The sequence below is a fragment of the Oenanthe melanoleuca genome, chromosome 9 (genome assembly GCF_029582105.1).
Source record: "Oenanthe melanoleuca isolate GR-GAL-2019-014 chromosome 9, OMel1.0, whole genome shotgun sequence".
In the NCBI taxonomy this organism is placed as follows: domain Eukaryota; kingdom Metazoa; phylum Chordata; class Aves; order Passeriformes; family Muscicapidae; genus Oenanthe; species Oenanthe melanoleuca.
Genome location: NC_079343.1, coordinates 5,511,232 through 5,528,567, shown reverse-complemented (window position 1 = coordinate 5,528,567; position 17,336 = coordinate 5,511,232). Strand labels below are relative to the sequence as shown.

General features: G+C 45.5%; 1 protein-coding gene across 6 annotated transcripts in view; it reads left to right on the top strand.

Moving 5' to 3' along the window:
- MAP3K13 (mitogen-activated protein kinase kinase kinase 13) overlaps positions 1-17,336 on the top strand; it is a 72,127-nt gene that overhangs the window by 33,171 nt on the left and 21,620 nt on the right. For all 6 annotated transcript variants that reach the window (XM_056498484.1, XM_056498486.1, XM_056498483.1 and 3 more), the window contains one exon: positions 13,397-13,971. In XM_056498484.1, coding sequence (XP_056354459.1) covers positions 13,470-13,971 — 502 coding nt within the window. In that variant the 5' untranslated portion in view covers positions 13,397-13,469. The remainder of the gene's footprint in view (positions 1-13,396; positions 13,972-17,336) is intronic.

The window sequence follows — 17,336 nt, the reverse complement described above, 5'->3', positions numbered from 1 at the left end:
TTTGTGTGAATTTATTTGATCTTGAAAGTAGGTAATAAGAAATTTGCATTTCTTTTTATTTTCCCTGGCTAGATTTATAAGTCTCAATTCAGAAACCACAGTCCAAAATCCAAGCCTTCCTTCTCCATTTGTAAAAACTGGTATTAGTGGTGCTGCTCACATGAGATCAGATAGTGGTTTTTCAGCCCAGATCTGTGTTGTTGTTACATCCAATCCTGGTTTATTTTGGGATACTACCCACTTTCCGTAAGGAAAGGTAGGATTGTCTCAGACATTCTTTTCAGATGTGCCCCACTAGAGTAAGTTTTGGGACACCCTGTTTTGGCATAATTGCTTCCTAGTGGCTAGGAGAATGTGTGGTCAAAGTATGGAAATTGTCTCTTAATAATTTTGAGGCTGCAAATTGTTCAGAAGGAGTTTGAGGCCAAATTTATGAATGCTGGTCAACCCTGAGATGGTGAAATTGCAGAGCTTGCAGCCCAGGTTACCCTTCAAATTTTGACCTTCATTCCTTGTCATGCCCATCCCTCCATTCCTTCCCCCATGTTCCAAAGACACAAAAAGAAGGCAGAACTTGTCCGTTTTCCCTGTCCATGTGCAAGTGAAGCACAGCTGCTCTTGCAGGCAGTCACCAGGACTCTGATTTGGGCCAAAGATTTGTGTGTCCTTGCCTCTGATCTGCACAATGAAATATGTTCCATTGGCTTGGGATTGGAACTGGGGTGGAAAGGGAAGTGGGTGATATGCCTGCAATTCCTTAGGTAGCCCCGAGTGTGAAACTCTGCCTGTTCTGATCTTTGTTCCTGGACCTTTCTGAGGTTGTGAGCTTTGAGACTGTGAGCCTGTCCGCTCGCTGCCGGCAGGGTTTGACTGGAGCTGAATGTGGGATTTTGTTAATGCTCCTATTTTTATTTTACTGCCGCTTTTGCATCGCTAATCAAACACAAGCCTCCTATTGTCCTCCCCTCTCCTTCCTGCGGGTGCATGTTTATATTTAGCTATTTTAATAATAATACGCGGGGTTTGTAATCCCGCAAGAAGCCGTGGCGGCGATGAGCTCCCTTTCTGCTTGCCGAGCGCCGGTTTGCCGTGGCAGATGGTGTTATTTGATCCGGGAGCGGCGGTGCCCCGGCCCGGTGCCGCTCGGGGGCTCCGGTGCCCGGGGCGGGCGGGGACTGGCGGCGCCGCTCGCGGTGCGCAGCCCCGGCGCGCTCCATCCCTCCATCCATCCCTCCATCCGTCCGTCCAGCCCGATTTCCATCCATTCATGAATCCGTGACGTCAGCACGCTCGCTGCTTCTTTGCAGCAGGCTGCAGGATTGTGTGGGTGGAATTTCCTTTTATTTTGCAACACTTCCTTTTTTTTTTTTTTTTTTTCTTCTTTCCCCTTTTTAATTTTTTTTGGTGCCTTCCATCTTTTTAAAGGAAGAAAATGGAGCATCACATAGGGAATCTTCATGCTTGTGAGTATTTGGGGAGAAACGTGTTTCTGTGAGGGGTGTGTGTTTGTGTGTGGTGTTTCATGGTCAGCGTTCCCCTTTCGCCATTTATTTCGGAAGGACAGATGGATGTTGCATTTGTGATGGGAAAGGGCTGAAAAAATGATGCTGAGAAAGGGAAGAGGAAACATGAAACCTTAATTTATCCATCACTGCATATGAATCTGAGAGATGGCCTGGCCTTTGCCTGTCGGTGTGCTGGACATTTTTCACTTGCAATTTTGCACGTTATCTTCTTGTGCCCCCCTTTTAAAGGGGAAGGGATTGGCTATGGAGAATGGATATAAATGAAATATACAGGCATAGCATAAGAATTACTAGATAGTGTAAAGAGGCAGAACTGTAATTTTTGCTTTTTGGGAATCGTAATTTTTTTTTTCCTTGTGGACTAATCAACAATTCCTCTTGTGGGTTACAGTATTAAATAATTTAATCTTATTTCTGAGATGAAGGAGGTGCATTTTCCTTTCAGTCAGCCGGGTAGGAATTTACTCCTGTGTTATTGGAAATAGCAGTTTGAGCTGTCTCTGATGTGCTGAACAGAATTTTCACTCCTCGTTTTCCTAATAAACGAGGGAGCTGGGAGTACCTTTGCAGTTAACGATACTGTTCACTGGGGCAAGATTTGTCATATTCCTACTTACCTGAATGGGCATGATGTCATGTTTTCCCCCAATGAAAAGAAGAGCTGCTCTTTATTTTTGTTTTGGGGGGTGGTTTAGGTGCTGCAGTAGCTTAATCACATCAAACCACATGTCTCCCTTAAGTAAATGAAAAATGGGATATTTTAAGTAGATCTGGAGAAAGATGACATCAGGCCCATGTGTTTGGATATACTGATTTTAGCAGTAGGCAATCTGTTCAGTAGAAGAAGATGAAGGAATGTATTTGGATCAATAATTTTGAGGGAGAAAATATGAAAATGTTCAAAAGGAGAGAGATGCAGTCAGCCTGGTGGGGAAATGTGGGCACTTTCCACAGTACCTGCTGTGTGGGTAGGCACAAACACCTTGGGTACCCTAGAATGGGGAGGGTAGAGTTGTCATGGGTTTAAAAGTTTTTGTCACTATCCTTTTTTGTTGTGCTCCTGAATGTATACGGGTTTTGTTTCTAGAGAGAGGCAGCCCTTTGAACCCTCTGTCTGTGACAGCTTTCCACTGAGAAACACAAATAAATCCAGATTTTGATGTAGTGGGGGTTTTGTTTGTTTGTTTGTTTTGCTCTAACACCAGTTTTGTTTCCTGTCTTTGGGGCCTCCAGTCTGAGTCTTTGATCTAGAACAGTCCTGTCATTCAGATTTGTCTTTGTCCCCTGCTGCCTGACAGTTAAATTTATAGCTGGCATTCATTTTGACCCTTGTGCCTGGAATGAGCAAGTAACTTATAGCACAGAATATATGGTAGGGACTCCCACTGTTCCCCAGCTATAGGTGAACTTGGGTTTAATCATGTTCAGGGCTTTTTTTGGTTGCATTTTTAACCTCCCTTTTTCATCTCCTATTGTAAAGACTAGGTAAGTGGCTTATCTCCAGTGGATTGGAAAATTGAGTAATGGTTTATTTGAAAATCTCTTCCTAGGTAAGAACTTTCACAATTAGGAGTTATTTAAACATGGGGCTGCTCTAAGCAGTGGCAGGATAAGAAAAGTTGTAAGTATTTTCTGTTTTCTTAGGACTTCTTTTATAGCAAATGTTAGAGGGGGGCTGATTAGGCTTGAATTGTTCTCACCTGGTACCTGTTCCAGGCTGTCTGCATTCGGGATGTAGGGAGTAGATTTCAAGAATAGGGTTTCTCAAAATGGCAGAGTTATTAAATAAAACTTTAAAAATATAAAAATAAAAGAAATCTGGCTGGCTTGTGTGAACAGGTTTTGAATCAGTGCTGGCTGCCCTTCAGCTCTGGTCCTTGGGGCCAGGACAGGTAGGGGAAGGTGCATTGAGCCTTTTAGCCAAGCTCTGACCTGAGATCCCAGTGGAGGAAGGCAGCAGCAGGTTCACTGCTTGTACAACTTCCAGTGAGTTCTCAGCCATAACTGAATCCAAATGAGTCAACTGAGGCAAATGTTACCTCTGAAGCTCTCAGGAGTTTGGCACTTCACCAAACCCTGTCCAGCTTATGGGACTTTGTTTTTTATCCCTCCTTGGCAAATACATCCCGTGCAGGGGCTTAGGCTTTTGTATGCTCCTGTTTTGTGACATTGCAGCAAATCAGTCACATCTCCTGGGGAGTGGGGGGGTAAATATTTCACCCAAAACACAGACTACTTAGGGCTGAATACCAAGTTGGCAGCTGTGGCTGGGCCAGGAGCAGCAGCTCTGTGTGCAGCTACTCCCACCTCTATAAATACTCGGGGTGTGCTTTGACCTTTGTGTTCTCTCCTTGCTACAACTTCAACTGAAAAGGTGGTGGTTGGAGGGGGCTCCAAGGCTTTGGCAGCAGTTGGGTGTAGGACAGGAGGAAGAGTGGATTTGTCTGTGTGAAGTCTATGCTTTATAACCCTCTGGTGAAGCTGTGATTGTTGGTGCTGCTCCCTCTGGAGCTGTTGGTAACATAGCACTGGGGTGCTGTGAGGGAAGGAAGGAGAAAGTCCTGGCAGGGGTGAGAGGATGGACCTTTTCCAGCATGGTGGGATGGAGGTCTCTGCACAGGCATCCTCTTCATTCCAGGGATGCCTGTCCTTTCCTGTCCCCCATCTCTGTCACCTTCTGGAAGATGCCAGGATCAGTAATGTGGCTGTCCAGCTGTGACTCTCACAGGAAGTCCAGCCTCACCATCCTTCTGTGCCTGGGGAGACCCTCAGGTGTTGATCCATCAGCTGCAGCCCAAGAGAGGTCCAGCTGGGGTGTGCTGAGTGCTGATGTCTGCAGGAGCCATGCCAGGCCTCAGGATTCCTCTGGGATGCACCCCAGGGCTGTGTTTGTGTGTTACCAGCACACAGAGCCATAGTGGAGCAGGCTCACACCTCTAACCCTGCACTGTCACTAATACAGGCTTACCAGAGGCTCCTGAGCGGGGCATTGTGCTGCCTCTGTCGAGGAGTAATCCTCTTTGCTCGTGTATGGTGCTTGCTAAATACAACTTAGTACTGCTGGCATTTCCCATCCTAGATCTGCCAGCTGGATTTCCAGTGTCCTTCCCCTTCCCAGCAGGTGCACCAGGCATGGACCTGGTGTGGGGTGACAGGGGCCAGAGTACTGCACCTACCCCAAGAACTGTGCTTTCATGGGGGGCTGTTGAGTTACTTTAATACTGGGTGGGAAGCACAGAAGCTCTTAGTGCTATAAAGTTTGTGTGAGTAGCATTTACATGTCGAATGTGCCTTGCAAATGTTGAATAATTCATATCTACTATAAAAATAAAAACAAGCGTGGGAGTGAGCGAGTTTACCTGAGACCAGTCTGACACCTCACGTGAATTAAAGTGAGACTTTGATTCATTCACTGGATTCCTGAAAGCAGCACTGTGATATTGATCTTCATACTCAAAGATCTTTCAGACATTAATTAATTTTAATGCAACTCTTTGGAGGAAAATAGGGTGTTTCAGTTCTGGAAGACGGGGAATCTCTGAGATGTTGTTGGTAGGACTGGAACATTTAGTGCCTTCATGTGGCAATGTCACTGGGGCTGTAAGACCTCTGTGAACTCAACTGGAAGTTTTTCTGGTGTTCGTTGTTGTAAAATATTTCAATTTGAGTCCTTAAATCTGTTGTTGTTTTATAGTAATAGTAATATCATAACATATAGGAATTATATAGTAATGTAATAAAATATGGATTGATAATAACATAAGGATTGTCAAAAGTGCAGAACTGGGAAGGATGAAGAGGAAAAAACAGCCTGAAACCTGTGACAGGGTTTGAAAAGTTGTTTCCTGCTATGGAGAAAGGGAAGAGTGTAACTTAAGGTCATTTCTGCATTTTAATCAGAGACAGATTTCAGTAGTAATTCTGTAGTACAAAAGGCTAATCAGCATTTAGTCTGTCTTTATCCCAGCTGAATGTTTTCCAGTGTATTGATGGGCCTGTGCTGGAGGGTGTCAGTGGTGAGGTGGTGTGTGGAGCTCCTGGTGTTCCCTGTGTGCACGTAGCTCATGGCAAGCAGCAGCCATGGGAGGGGAGCACAGAGCAAATGGGTGACTTAGTGACACTGATTTTTGTGGAGTAACTGTGTGGTCCTTGGTTTGTTCCCCTGCTCCCCAGAGGCAGGTGCTGCTGGGTTCCCCTTTCTCCCAAAGCACCTGGGCTCAGAGCAGGGCTGCTCTCCAGCAGGAACGTGCAGTCCCTGCTCCCTGCAGCCAATACGAATCATTATGCAACACCACTTATTTCCTTTGGCATCAGATTATGCAATTTCTGAGCAGAAGAATGCAAAGCCCTGGAAGAACACAGTAGCATTTTAGCAGATCCAAAAATACCTTCTGCAGGATAGAGGCAGCATTTCTGTGTGTAGTGCTGAAAATACGCCGTTACGTAAGGTGCTTATTTCCCAGCCGGCGCTTGGCTGGGCTGCCAGGTGAAGCAGGACGTGCTCTCCCTGCCACTGGAGAGGTCTCCCTGCACCCACAGGAAGCTGGACGGGCTCTTTGTCTCTCTTCTTCACCAAGATGAATTTTTATTGCCCTTTTTTATTTTCTTTTGTTCCTCCTGAAAAAATAAAAGAAGTGGATGCTTGATTTCTCTTTCCAAATCAAGTACTGCTTCACCACCCCCCACAAATTTGTGATCTTATGCTGAAGGAGGTTCTAGTGAAACATTTGTCTCGTGGTGTTGGAGGTAGAAATTCATCCCTATGCTGAGAGCCAGGGCAGATGCACACATTGCATGTGGGGATGGGAGTCACCAGTTCTTTTAAGGTGAAGTCTGCCTTGGAAATCTATTAAATATATTTTTAGGAGACAAGGGCATGCTAGGAAGGGGGATCTGGTTGATACAATCTGTTGGAATTTTGGCAGGAATACTTACCAGAGACTCTTAAAGAGGCTAAACAGCTATTAAATAACTGAGACACCAGGCTGGCAGACAGATTACTGGTTAAATGATATAAGAGTAGGGATAAAAGGATGGTAATGTTGAAACATTTTTCTCTGCTTTGGAGATGGCACTACTCATACTCTTCCCACCTTTTCTTCCCTTATCCAGATATTTTAGAAGTATTCTGTTTAGGCTGTAAGACTGCAGAAGGGAAGGTGCTGAGGATAATAACTATGGAGGCCACCTGCAGGGAGTATTGGAAGGCTCCAGTGAACTTGGGTGATAAAATACCAGTTCAATTTAGTGTTGATTAAACACAATTCAGTCTTAACATCCAGCCAGAATTAGGCTCTGGCATAGCTTTTTCTGCTCAAGAATGAGATTTTAGGTTGTAAGATACCTATAGAGGTAAGCCCAGCATCCTGAAGAACCAGAATGATCATTGTGCCTTTGTGCATTTCTGTGGCATTCTGTCCTTTTTGGGAATCCTAGCTGTGGTCTGACTTCCTCAACTACCCAGAGAAGCTGCCCAATTCCTGGAAGTGCTCAAGGCTAGGTTGGGTGGGGCTTGGAACAACCTGGGTTAGTGGAAGGTGTCCCCACCCATGAATTTTAAGGTTTTAATAGGTTTTTTTTCAGTCCAAACTGTTCTGTGATTCTGTATTGTATAACTATAGGGTGAGACAAGAGAAATGGAAAAGAGGTGGTCAAAGACTCAGAGCAAGTATCATATGGTGAGTGAGAAGATCAAACGAGAATTGTTAGACTTGACCAAAAATGTTGGAGTGGAGGATGGAATAATTTCTAAAATCACAGGTGGAATGTTCAGGTGTTACTGGAGCAGTGGCTGTTAGAAGAAAGAAAGGAACTAAAGGCATGCAAAGTGAGGAGCAGCTGGTGTTGCCTTCTACAACACAGAGTTAAGCTACAAAACTCCCTGCCACAGCCCAGTGTTTGCTGAGATGTTCTGGTTAAAAAGGTCCCTTGGCACGTTGGCACAGGAGCAGTTGTTTGTGTGCTGAGGCACAGGAGCAGCAGTGTGCTGTGGGCAGGGCAGCTGGTGGCACTGCTGGGGGCAGCTCTGCCTGCCTGCACACCCTTCCCTTGGCTTTGCAGCAGGAAAGGGGCGTGGATGATCCTCCTCAGCCTCTGTGGCTCCATCCCATTGCTGCAGCCCAGGTGCCACTTCTTTCGCCTCAGCCAGGCTTGCTTGGGTTGTGCAAGGTGCCAAGCAAACCTGCAGCTGCCTCTGCACACAGCCGGAATTCTGCCATTATGGATATTTCTTGGCTGGTACATGGTGCTATTTTTGTCATTGTCAGAAAGGGTTCAGGCCACAGAGCTAGACAGGGTTCCCTTTCTCACTGGTACAGCCACAGACAAAAGGATATCACAACTAAAATTGCTTTTCCAAAAATGATGTGCCTCTGTTTTCAGTTAGATGGAATATATTGAATAAAGGCTAAATTGAATCATCATGAAGTCAGGCTTTTGTTGTGATGCACAGACTACACACAACATAGTTAAGTGTCTGTGGTCTCAGACATGCTTAATCCCCATGGCTATGTTAATTTTCTATTAACGTTTTAAAATTATGATTATGATAGTTGTAAGCCCTAAGCAGTTGCTGCAACATCACTCATGGTGTCTGCAAAAGAAAGGCGTCTTAGGTTGAGGTGGCATCCAAATATTTATTGGAGAGAGGAAGTAAAAGTATGTGTTCAAGAAAGGATTCTGCAGGAGGTGCAGAAGTTCTGTATTGTTTATCTGATAACCTGAAGGAGCAGTGTAAAGCACAGAAAAGTCAGTGTGACAAAACTTCACTTTCCCAGGTAAACGTGCTTTTTGTTATAGAGAAATGTTTGTATGCAGAAATTTAAGCAGAGCTATTGCAGTGACAGAAAATCTTAGCTGGGTCAGATGAAGAATTCTTACTTGTTTTATCAGCAATTCATTATGTTTTTGGCAATAAAGTTGTAATATTTAAAGATAAGGCTGGGTTGTGGCTGGGCATTCATGTGGGTGTAAGGTGGGAAGAAATGTTCTTCCTGGAAGGAGTAGTGTGTCTTGAGAAGGAGATTGATGGCTTAAAACATCCAAGCTTTTGTCTTGGGCTACTCCATAGCTGGCTTAAAGACTTGCCCATAGCCTGGGCTGGCTTATACCAAATTAATGTGGGGGAACTTTATAATGTAGTTTCTTTTCTTGCAACCTAACAAAACAGATAATGTAACTTATAAAAATATAATGTAATTAATTAATGTAATAATGTAATTTAAAAAAAAAAAATCAAGTCCCCTGAAAACAAAGAGGTGATGTGTAACTCATTCTCTAAGAAAAAATCTGCTTTTACTTTTTTTTTTTTTTGAAAAGCAACCATTCTAAACACAAGCCTATATTCCAAGTATTGTAAAAAGTGTGGCAGAAGAGGAGTATCTGATCCACTCATGTAATATTTTCTTCATCAGGAGATCAGGAGAAAAAAGTCTGTTGAAACTGTGTGTAATAAAACCATGTAGTTCAAACCCCAAAGGTTAGAAATGGCAACAAAAGTTCTGGGACTTGCCAACTCAGCAGTCTCAGTCATTTCTGTGCTGGAGCTGTACAGGGATGGGAGAGGACTGTGCATCAATCTATTGTAAAAATTCCCTGTATAGAATCTGAGAGTCACAAGGGGCAGAACATGTCTGTGCTTTAGAAACATGCTTTTTGTCATTTTGTTAGATTTTAGAACATTTTTAAAGCATTGTCAAAGTTACTAGTTGAGATGATACATAAATACATTCCAGTGATGTTATCAGTGAGGAAATGTGTAGTTGCCTTGTTGTTCCCACTGTAGCCAGGAGGAGATCACACTGAGTACCAGGAAAAAGCAATGGGACTACAGGGCTTGGCTGTAAGTAGTGATCTGGGCAGGAATCTCCTCTGTCTGTGGTAGTTCCACGTACCAGCTGGATTATTTCTGCCAGCAGCTCTGTTTCAGCCCCTAAACCTGGATCAGACAATTGCTTTTATTCCCTTTGCATGTTGGAAGTGCAAGCAGAGATTATGCTTCACTGGCTAAGATGGAAATAGCATTCAAGGAAACCAACTTAGTGTTACTGGAGACTTGGGCTGGCAGGAGACTGAGTGGTGGCCTCTGTGCTTACACCATCTTTCCAGCACACTGACTTTTTGTTTGGTTTGGTTTGTGTGCTGTGTCTGGAATGCTGTGTCTGATTTGCCACTCAATTTTTAGCACAGCTCTTTAAAGGAGAAACTTCAGAAATGGTTCAGCCAAGGCATTGAGTTAACTCAGCTGCACACCTGACCACTGCATTGACACTGATGAATATTGAATTTGTTTGGTGGCTCTGGGGGACTGTGAGGACACTTCCTGCATAGCTGTTTCCAGGGACAGGCACAATATCAGGCAAGGTGAGGGTGTGCCTTTGTAGCTGATTGACTCTCTTGGTGATTCAGGTGAACTCTCACTTTTCAAACTGAATTTTGGGCTGTCTGACATGTTGAGGTGCAGCCTCACTCCTCTGAGAAAACGTGCATTTCATGCTCCTCTTGACTGGGGGTGGTGGGATTTTGCCTGGAAAAAATACTTGCATGGAAATGGAGTCATTTATGAGAAGCTGTGGTTGTACAAAATTGCACCAAGCCTTGAATCTCCTTCCAGACAGAAGAGAAATTTGTTAGTGCAGAGTGCATGAACTCATCAAAACAGTTCAAATCCAAGGGTCTGCCTTCAAGTCTGTGTGTGCAGCAGCACTTTGTGAAATCTAAATCTCTTAAATATGCACAGTCCTCCCACACATGGAACTTCCAGCTTTTGACTGGGAGGCTGCTGCAGCAGGAGCATTGCTCAGATAGGAATAGCACAGCCCTTGGCTGTGCCTTTCCCTGGAAAAGCATAAAGATGCACATGCAGATCACAGACATGGAATCCCAGGCTGGTTTGTGTTCAAAGGGACTTGAAAAATCTTCCAGTTCTACCCTCTGCCATGGGCGGGTTCACCTTCCACAATCCCAGGTTGCTCCAAGTCCTGTCCAGCCTGGCCTTGGGCACTTCCAGGGATCCAGAGTCAATCTGTGCCAGGGCTTCCCCACCCTCACAGGAAACAATTTCTTCCTAATATCTGAACTAAATCTGCCCTTCAGCTGAAGGCCATTCCATCTACATGCCCTTAAGGGGCAGTCTGGATATAATGAAACCTAAAACTTTCAAGAAAATGTTTTTCTTTGCCTTTTATTGGGAAGAATGCAACATGAAAAATCTCGGCCTTTTGGTACTCTGACTAAAAGAATAGTGGTGGCATGACAAACTTGGAAAATGCTTTTCTTCCCTTGTTTGAAGAGATGGTGGGATATAAACCAACCTAATTTGATTGGATTAAATCACATTTTGCTAAGGCAAGAGGTTGCACATTGCAGAATTTACTGCAATAGAAGAGAATTTTAAAAATTCAGTTCCCCAGCAAGTCAGCACTGATGTGGTGTGGCAGAAGCCACCTTTTCACCTTCCCAGGTTTTCTGTACCACTTTGCTTCAAGTTGGCTTGATAGACAGTTTTTAAAAAGTGTTGCTGTCTCATGCTCTCCAAACAATGAGTTTGCTACACCTCTGAAAATCAGGCTGCTTATGTAAGGGCCTAAATAAGGCTGTATCATGCCAATTTGCAAATAATTCCCTAACTTTTATATGGCTTCTCTCCCCATAAAGCACATACAGGGGCATGTAAAGTGGCAGGACACTGTGCCTAAAGGCTTTTTTTATTTGAAACATCTCAATGTTGAAGAAGGCAATTTGATCTGGGAAAACAGACCTCATATCCCTGAATCTAGGGCTTTGTTCTTGGGTGAGCTGCGTAGTGAAAAGCTGTTCATTCCCTTTTAAACCTCCACAATGAAACATTCCAGAGACAGAAAACTGTAAAAATGTGAAAGCAAAACCTTACACTATAGTAGTGTACTTTTGAGAATCACATAACATCAAAGTTATTTTATCCTCCAATTCTGATTAAATCCTTAATGTACTTCCCAAGGCTTAAATTTGAGGTATTTTGTGACACTCTTACCTCAAATTCTAGCCCTTGCATTTGGGTTTCTTGCAGGACACCTGGCTGATGTTTTATTTGCATTGCTTAATATTCTGTGTAACTAAAAGCAGATTTCTCTGTAGGAAGAGTGGTCACATTTTGGTCTTGTTTAAGTAATCACTTGTCACTCCCTGACTTTAGGTAATGAGCAGGGGCTGTGCCCAAGAACACTTCAGCTGTTGGTTGGTGTTTTTCTGACTTGGAGCTGGGCTTGGCCTAGTGTTTTTATGAAATTCTCTTCAGGTCTGAAGCATTTTCTTATCCATAACTAATAATAATAATAATTAATATGAATATAAATAATTGTCTTATCAATAAATCTGTGATAATATAACAACTGCTGCTAGTAGTAACTGTACTGTGAGGTCACACTGCAGCTTCCCACACTGGTGAGTTGCTCATTGTAATGCTGGTCATTAACAGGTCAGGAATAACCAACTCTCCAGTTTCCCATATGAGTCTGATTCAGCTCCTGTACTGGTTTGGGCTGTGCTGCAACCTCTGCCTCAATTGCTGTTTTGCTTTCTTTTAAAGAACAAAGTTTACAGCTTAAATAAAGCTTTAATGCAGACCCCATGTGATCAGGCAGGATATAGGAAGGTAATCCAGGTTCCTGGCTTTTCCTGTCTGCTGCTGGAGAGGGGCTGAAGCCCAGGGCAGGAGCTTTTCATCCTGTGGGCTGCAGGGTTTATCTCTCCTCTCTGCAGTGACCTCATCGTCAGGAGTTTGGCACTGAGCTGTTCCCTTGCCATTGGCTGTGTCCTACCTGGCCACCTCTTTCTCCCTTCCAATGGCTGTTTGCAGAGCCTGGAAATTTGCACCCACTATAACTGATCTTACTTTTTAATAAAATACTTTCTGTTAAGGCCATTTTTTTATGCCATTCTCAGCTTCTTGTGGAATTTAAAACTGGACTTTGTTCCATGTTGCAGGCTGAATTAACTTAATTACTGTTGCCCAGCATTAGAGTCTCTTGTTTCAGAAGGGACCATCCCCAAACTGTGTTTGCAGTGGGCAGCTCTGGCAGCATGAGCCCAGCCATCAGCCTGGCTCTGTGGGAAGGTGGCACCACCATGGGTTGTGGATAAATGACCGCTCAGTGGGGCATGGAGCAAGAGATGGGGGCACTTCTTAAAAGGGATCCCAACTCTTGTTTTATGTGCACCGTCCCAGAAGCTCATGAAGGGGTGGAGAGCAGTGATAGGAGATCAGCAAGGAGGGTCCGCTGTTCTGTGAGACTCTCAAAGTTTTGCTTGATTAGGAGGGTGACGTAGATGTGGTTGGAGAATTGAACATATCTTGCCACAATGGTCGTGGAGGATCAATCAAAGGTCCAGGATGCTCATAACTAGGTGGGGCTCTGAGGGAGCAGCCACAAACCATCCCTTGGTGGACTCGAGGTACCTGTATCACCGGGCTTTGTTTGCCTAAGCACCTTGTCTCAAGGGTTTGCAGGAGGATCCTGAGCTTGTGGGATATGCCTGGCCCAGGAACAGTGGTGTGTTTCAAACCATAGCTGAGCATAGCTGGGGCCAGCTTTAGTCTGCTAATGCTGTGGGAACTCTAGAAATAATCTTTCACGATTTTGACCTTTAGGTGCTTGTTTAAAATTGTCGTGTTTATTTACTGGGCAATTCCCGCCGTAGGTTACTGAGAGTATTGCCTGAGTGGAGTTTCTGTTGGAACCATTTATTTGTTTCTTTTAGGGCAGTAATTATTTACCAAGTATCAGCAGCTGTCTGGAAAGTCTAGTTAATTATCAGCTCACCTCAGTGAAACTGCACGTATTGAAAATATTTAAATAAAAAATTGAAAGTTGCTCTTTTCCCTCTCGTTTCAGGTACTGGGCCCACACATCACATGTGAGTTGTGTCCTACAGATGCTCTGAGCACCCCCTCGGGCCGTCTCCTTGATGCACACTCACGGCATCATGGCCAGCACTCAGGAGCGCCTGAGCCTGTCTTCCTCTCCCAGCTCCATGGGCAAAGCGTTCTGTGAGGACAAAGACCCGGGCGGGTTCCCCGAGGAGCTCCCCGCCGCCGGCAGCCAGCCGTCCCCGGAGCTGCTGGAGGACGTGCGGGAGCGGGGCGCGCTGCCGGCCGAGCTGCTGGACGGCGGCAGCAGCCCGGGCACGGCGGCCGTGCTGACCAGCATCAGCGAGGACGCCCGCGACCACTTTGAGAACAGCGTGCTGCAGCTGCGCGAGCAGGACGAGCCCGAGCCGGGGCTGCCGCAGGGCACCCGCAGCCCGGGGGACGGCGACACCAACGGGGCCGGCGACGATGTCAAGGTGCAGTTCAACCGCACGGGCAGCGGCAGCGGCGGCTTCCTCGAGGGGCTCTTCGGGTGCCTGCGGCCCGTGTGGAACATCATCGGCAAGGCCTACTCCACCGACTACAAACTGCAGCAGCAAGGTAAGGGAGCCGCCTGCGCTGCTTCGGGTGGAAACCAGGAACAGGGCTCTTCCCAGCTCTCCACCTGGCCCATTTGTCTTGTCCAGCCCTGTCACGGGTTTTCAGGGATAAATCCTGCACTACAGAGCCAATGACTGTCAGGTGTGGTAAAACCGACTGCCTGTCCAGCCCCATGGCTTGGACCACGGTGACAAGGCCTGAATCTGAGCTGAGCATGGGGATCGGAAAGAATTGTGTTGAGGTACTTGGTACAGTCCCTGTGCTAATTCCTGGAGGGTTTTTATGCCAGATGGAAAACACTGACATAGGCTCTTCCACTTCAGAATCTCCAGGTGAAGGCTGTCCCCAGTTGACCACCAAAAAGCAGTAGTATTGCTTCTCTTTTAAAAAGACTCTTACTTGTTTTGATTCAGGAGTAATTTTCCTCTTTAAAAGATCATTTAGTACTTGTCTTTTCAGAAATACGTTCTTTAATATTTATACCTTTTCCATTTGGATGTGTAAGCATAAATGTGTAAGCGTATGTGAGTATAAATACATATAAAATCTGTAGCTTTGGAATAAGTGATGTCCCAGTTGACTACGTATGTATCTATGTATCTATCTCTATATATATCTTTAGGGGGTACTGAAAGCTAAAGAGCAGAGTATGCTCTGCTGTTGGTGTCTGATTTCTCCCCTAGCACAGGGGGAGGGAGGTGGCAGATGGGAAAAGAACAAGCTGTCATTAGAATTAAGGAGCTGAAATGGTTGAGGCTTATGGAAAATGGGAACAGCCTGGCCACTGCAGTACCATGGGGCAAAGCCTCCTTTGAGCATCACTCAGTGGTAATCAAATGGCTTTTTGGCACTGACAAATTACAAGATACGAGGTCAGAAACCTGTCTGAGTGGTTCAAATCAAAACCCCAGAGGGATGGGGAGCAGCTCTTAATAGGAGGGAACAGAGCTGTTAAATAACATGTTGGATGAATTTGCCTTGAAATCAGCTTGCTAGAGTCAGTCGTTTCCAGTTCATAAGCGAGCAGGAAATGCACCTCTGCACTCCAGGTGCCTCCTGAGCTCAGCCCCATGTGCAAGGGTTTGCTTGGTTTGACATTCTCTGGCACAGTTGGTTCTGTTTTGTTTGCATGTTGTAAATTTGGTGTGTCACATGTAGTTCAGACTATAAATAAAAACAGTGGCAGAAAGTTCCCTGGGGGATTAAGGCTGCTGGGGTGATTGCACACAGGGTGAACAGTTTTGGAAGGGGCTGTCTGGGTGGGGAGTCTCCCTTGGGAAGGAAAAGGAGGTTCTGAGCAGTTGGATGACATTCAGAGCAGGCATTGGGCAGTGTCTGTGTGACAGTGCTTTGGGTTGGATGCTAGGTGTTTGTAAGTGAAGCTAAGAATTTCTGAGGAAAGGCCACAGATGGAGAGTGGCAGTGGCCACTCCCAGCAATTCTCTGCATGTCCCACACCTGTCCCCACTGCTGGCTGTGAGCCATCCCTGGTGTGTCCCTGTCACCTCGGAGCAGTGGCTTTGGGAGAGCTGCCTGTGAGACAGAGATCCCATTTCCCAAATAACTGGGCCAGCAGATGCACTGAAGACCACGGTGCAATCTGTGCTTTGGTGGCCCACAGGGGACACTGGCTTTTGTATGGAAGTGACCAAACTAAAAGATTGAAGCACTAAGGAATGAACAGGAGCAGCTGAGGGCAGTGCTGGGGCTGGAGGGTGCACACAGAGCTCGTTCCTGTGCACAGGGTGTCTTGCTGTTCTCTGTGTTGGGAGCATGTTCAGAGCCACACATCCAGAGGCACTCTGCTGTTTGCTGCTGGCGTCAGGCCCTTCTAAAAGGGCAGATTTGAATGGGCTACAGATGTGGTAAGGCTGAGGATTAATTTGGATCAGCTATATGTGACCTGTGTGCTTGAACTGCATATTGAGTTTCTTCACTGTTAGAAAGAGGAGTGAAAAGAAGATTTAAAAATAATATTATTATTTTTTCTTCTGGAGCTGCTCAGTTGTCTGGCTCTGATGACATCTGTTACCCTGATGGCAGTACTACACTTCTGTTACCCAAGGATAAACCTTTTCAGACTGCTTCTGTGCTGAAACTTGAGGATTTTATGAGAATATTCATGTTCTCTTTTCCAGATGATCTCATTCTTGCTTCTTGCCACCAGAAAATCATCTTTGTGTGCATTTCATCAGCTACATACAAGCCAGCAGTTCAGTAACTGATGTATGTGATTATTTTTATTTTTGCTGTCTTTTAGCAAGAGCACAGAGGATGCATGGATTGTGTTTGTGCAAGTGCTGTGTGGCTGAGGAAATGTCTGGGGCTCTTTCAGCAGCAGGGAGAGGATTGTTGGCTTTTCATTTCCCTGGGAGCTGCTTTACAGCTTTGAGCTGGTGCCATAGATCTGTGCAGATGATTTTTTTTCCTCCTTCTTTATGAGACAACTACTTAAAGCTTCATCCAGGAGTTAATCCTTTGTGTTGGGCTGAATTGACAACAGAGGTAGTTTGGATCTGCAGCCATGTGGCCTTCCAGTACTTAAAGAGAGCTTATAAAAAAGAGGAAGAGCGACTTTTTATGTGGGGAGGTAGCTATAGGGCAAGGGGGAATGGTTTTAAGCTAATAGAAGAGAAATTAAGATTAAATTAAGAAGAAATCCTTCCCTGTGAGGATGCTGAGGCCCTGGCACAGGGTGCCCAGGGAAGCTGTGGCTGCCCCTAGATCCCTGGAAGTGTCCAAGGCCAGGCTGGATGGCACTTGGAGCAGCCTGGGATAGCAGAAGATATCCCTGCCTGTGGCAGGGGGTGGAAGGGGATGGGCTTTGGGATCCCTTCCAACCCAAACCATTTTATGTTGCCTGCAGCTGCTTCGTGGTACTCTTTGCTGCTCCCTGGTGTCCCTGCCCACCTGCTTTGGCTGTCCTGCAGGCTCATTCTTTGGGACATGCTGGTGGTGTTGTGGTTGCAAGTAGTAAAAGACAAATAGGTTGAGCTTATATTGCCTGTGGAGCTTTGGCTTGTGACTTGGTGAAAGAGGGAAAAGATAAGAACAGTTTTTGCATTATTCTGCATTATCTTCTTGTTGAAATTTCTTCTTGAGTGCCCTTCCTGACACCAGAATGGTCAACAAGAGAGGTGTGCTGTTCTTCCCTGCAGGACATGGGCTGGGCAGAGCGTTGGTCAGCTGGGAGCTGCCGCAGGCTCTGTGCTGGTTGATCAAGGGATTGCTGTTGCTGCTTGGTGAGGAGTCATTCCTGTGGGGAATGTTTGCTTTGGTATTGTTCAGTGCCACCTGATTATCTGAGGTTTTAGTACTTGGCGTTTGACCCATAAAATCCCTCCCTCCTGTTTCTCCAGTTGTTT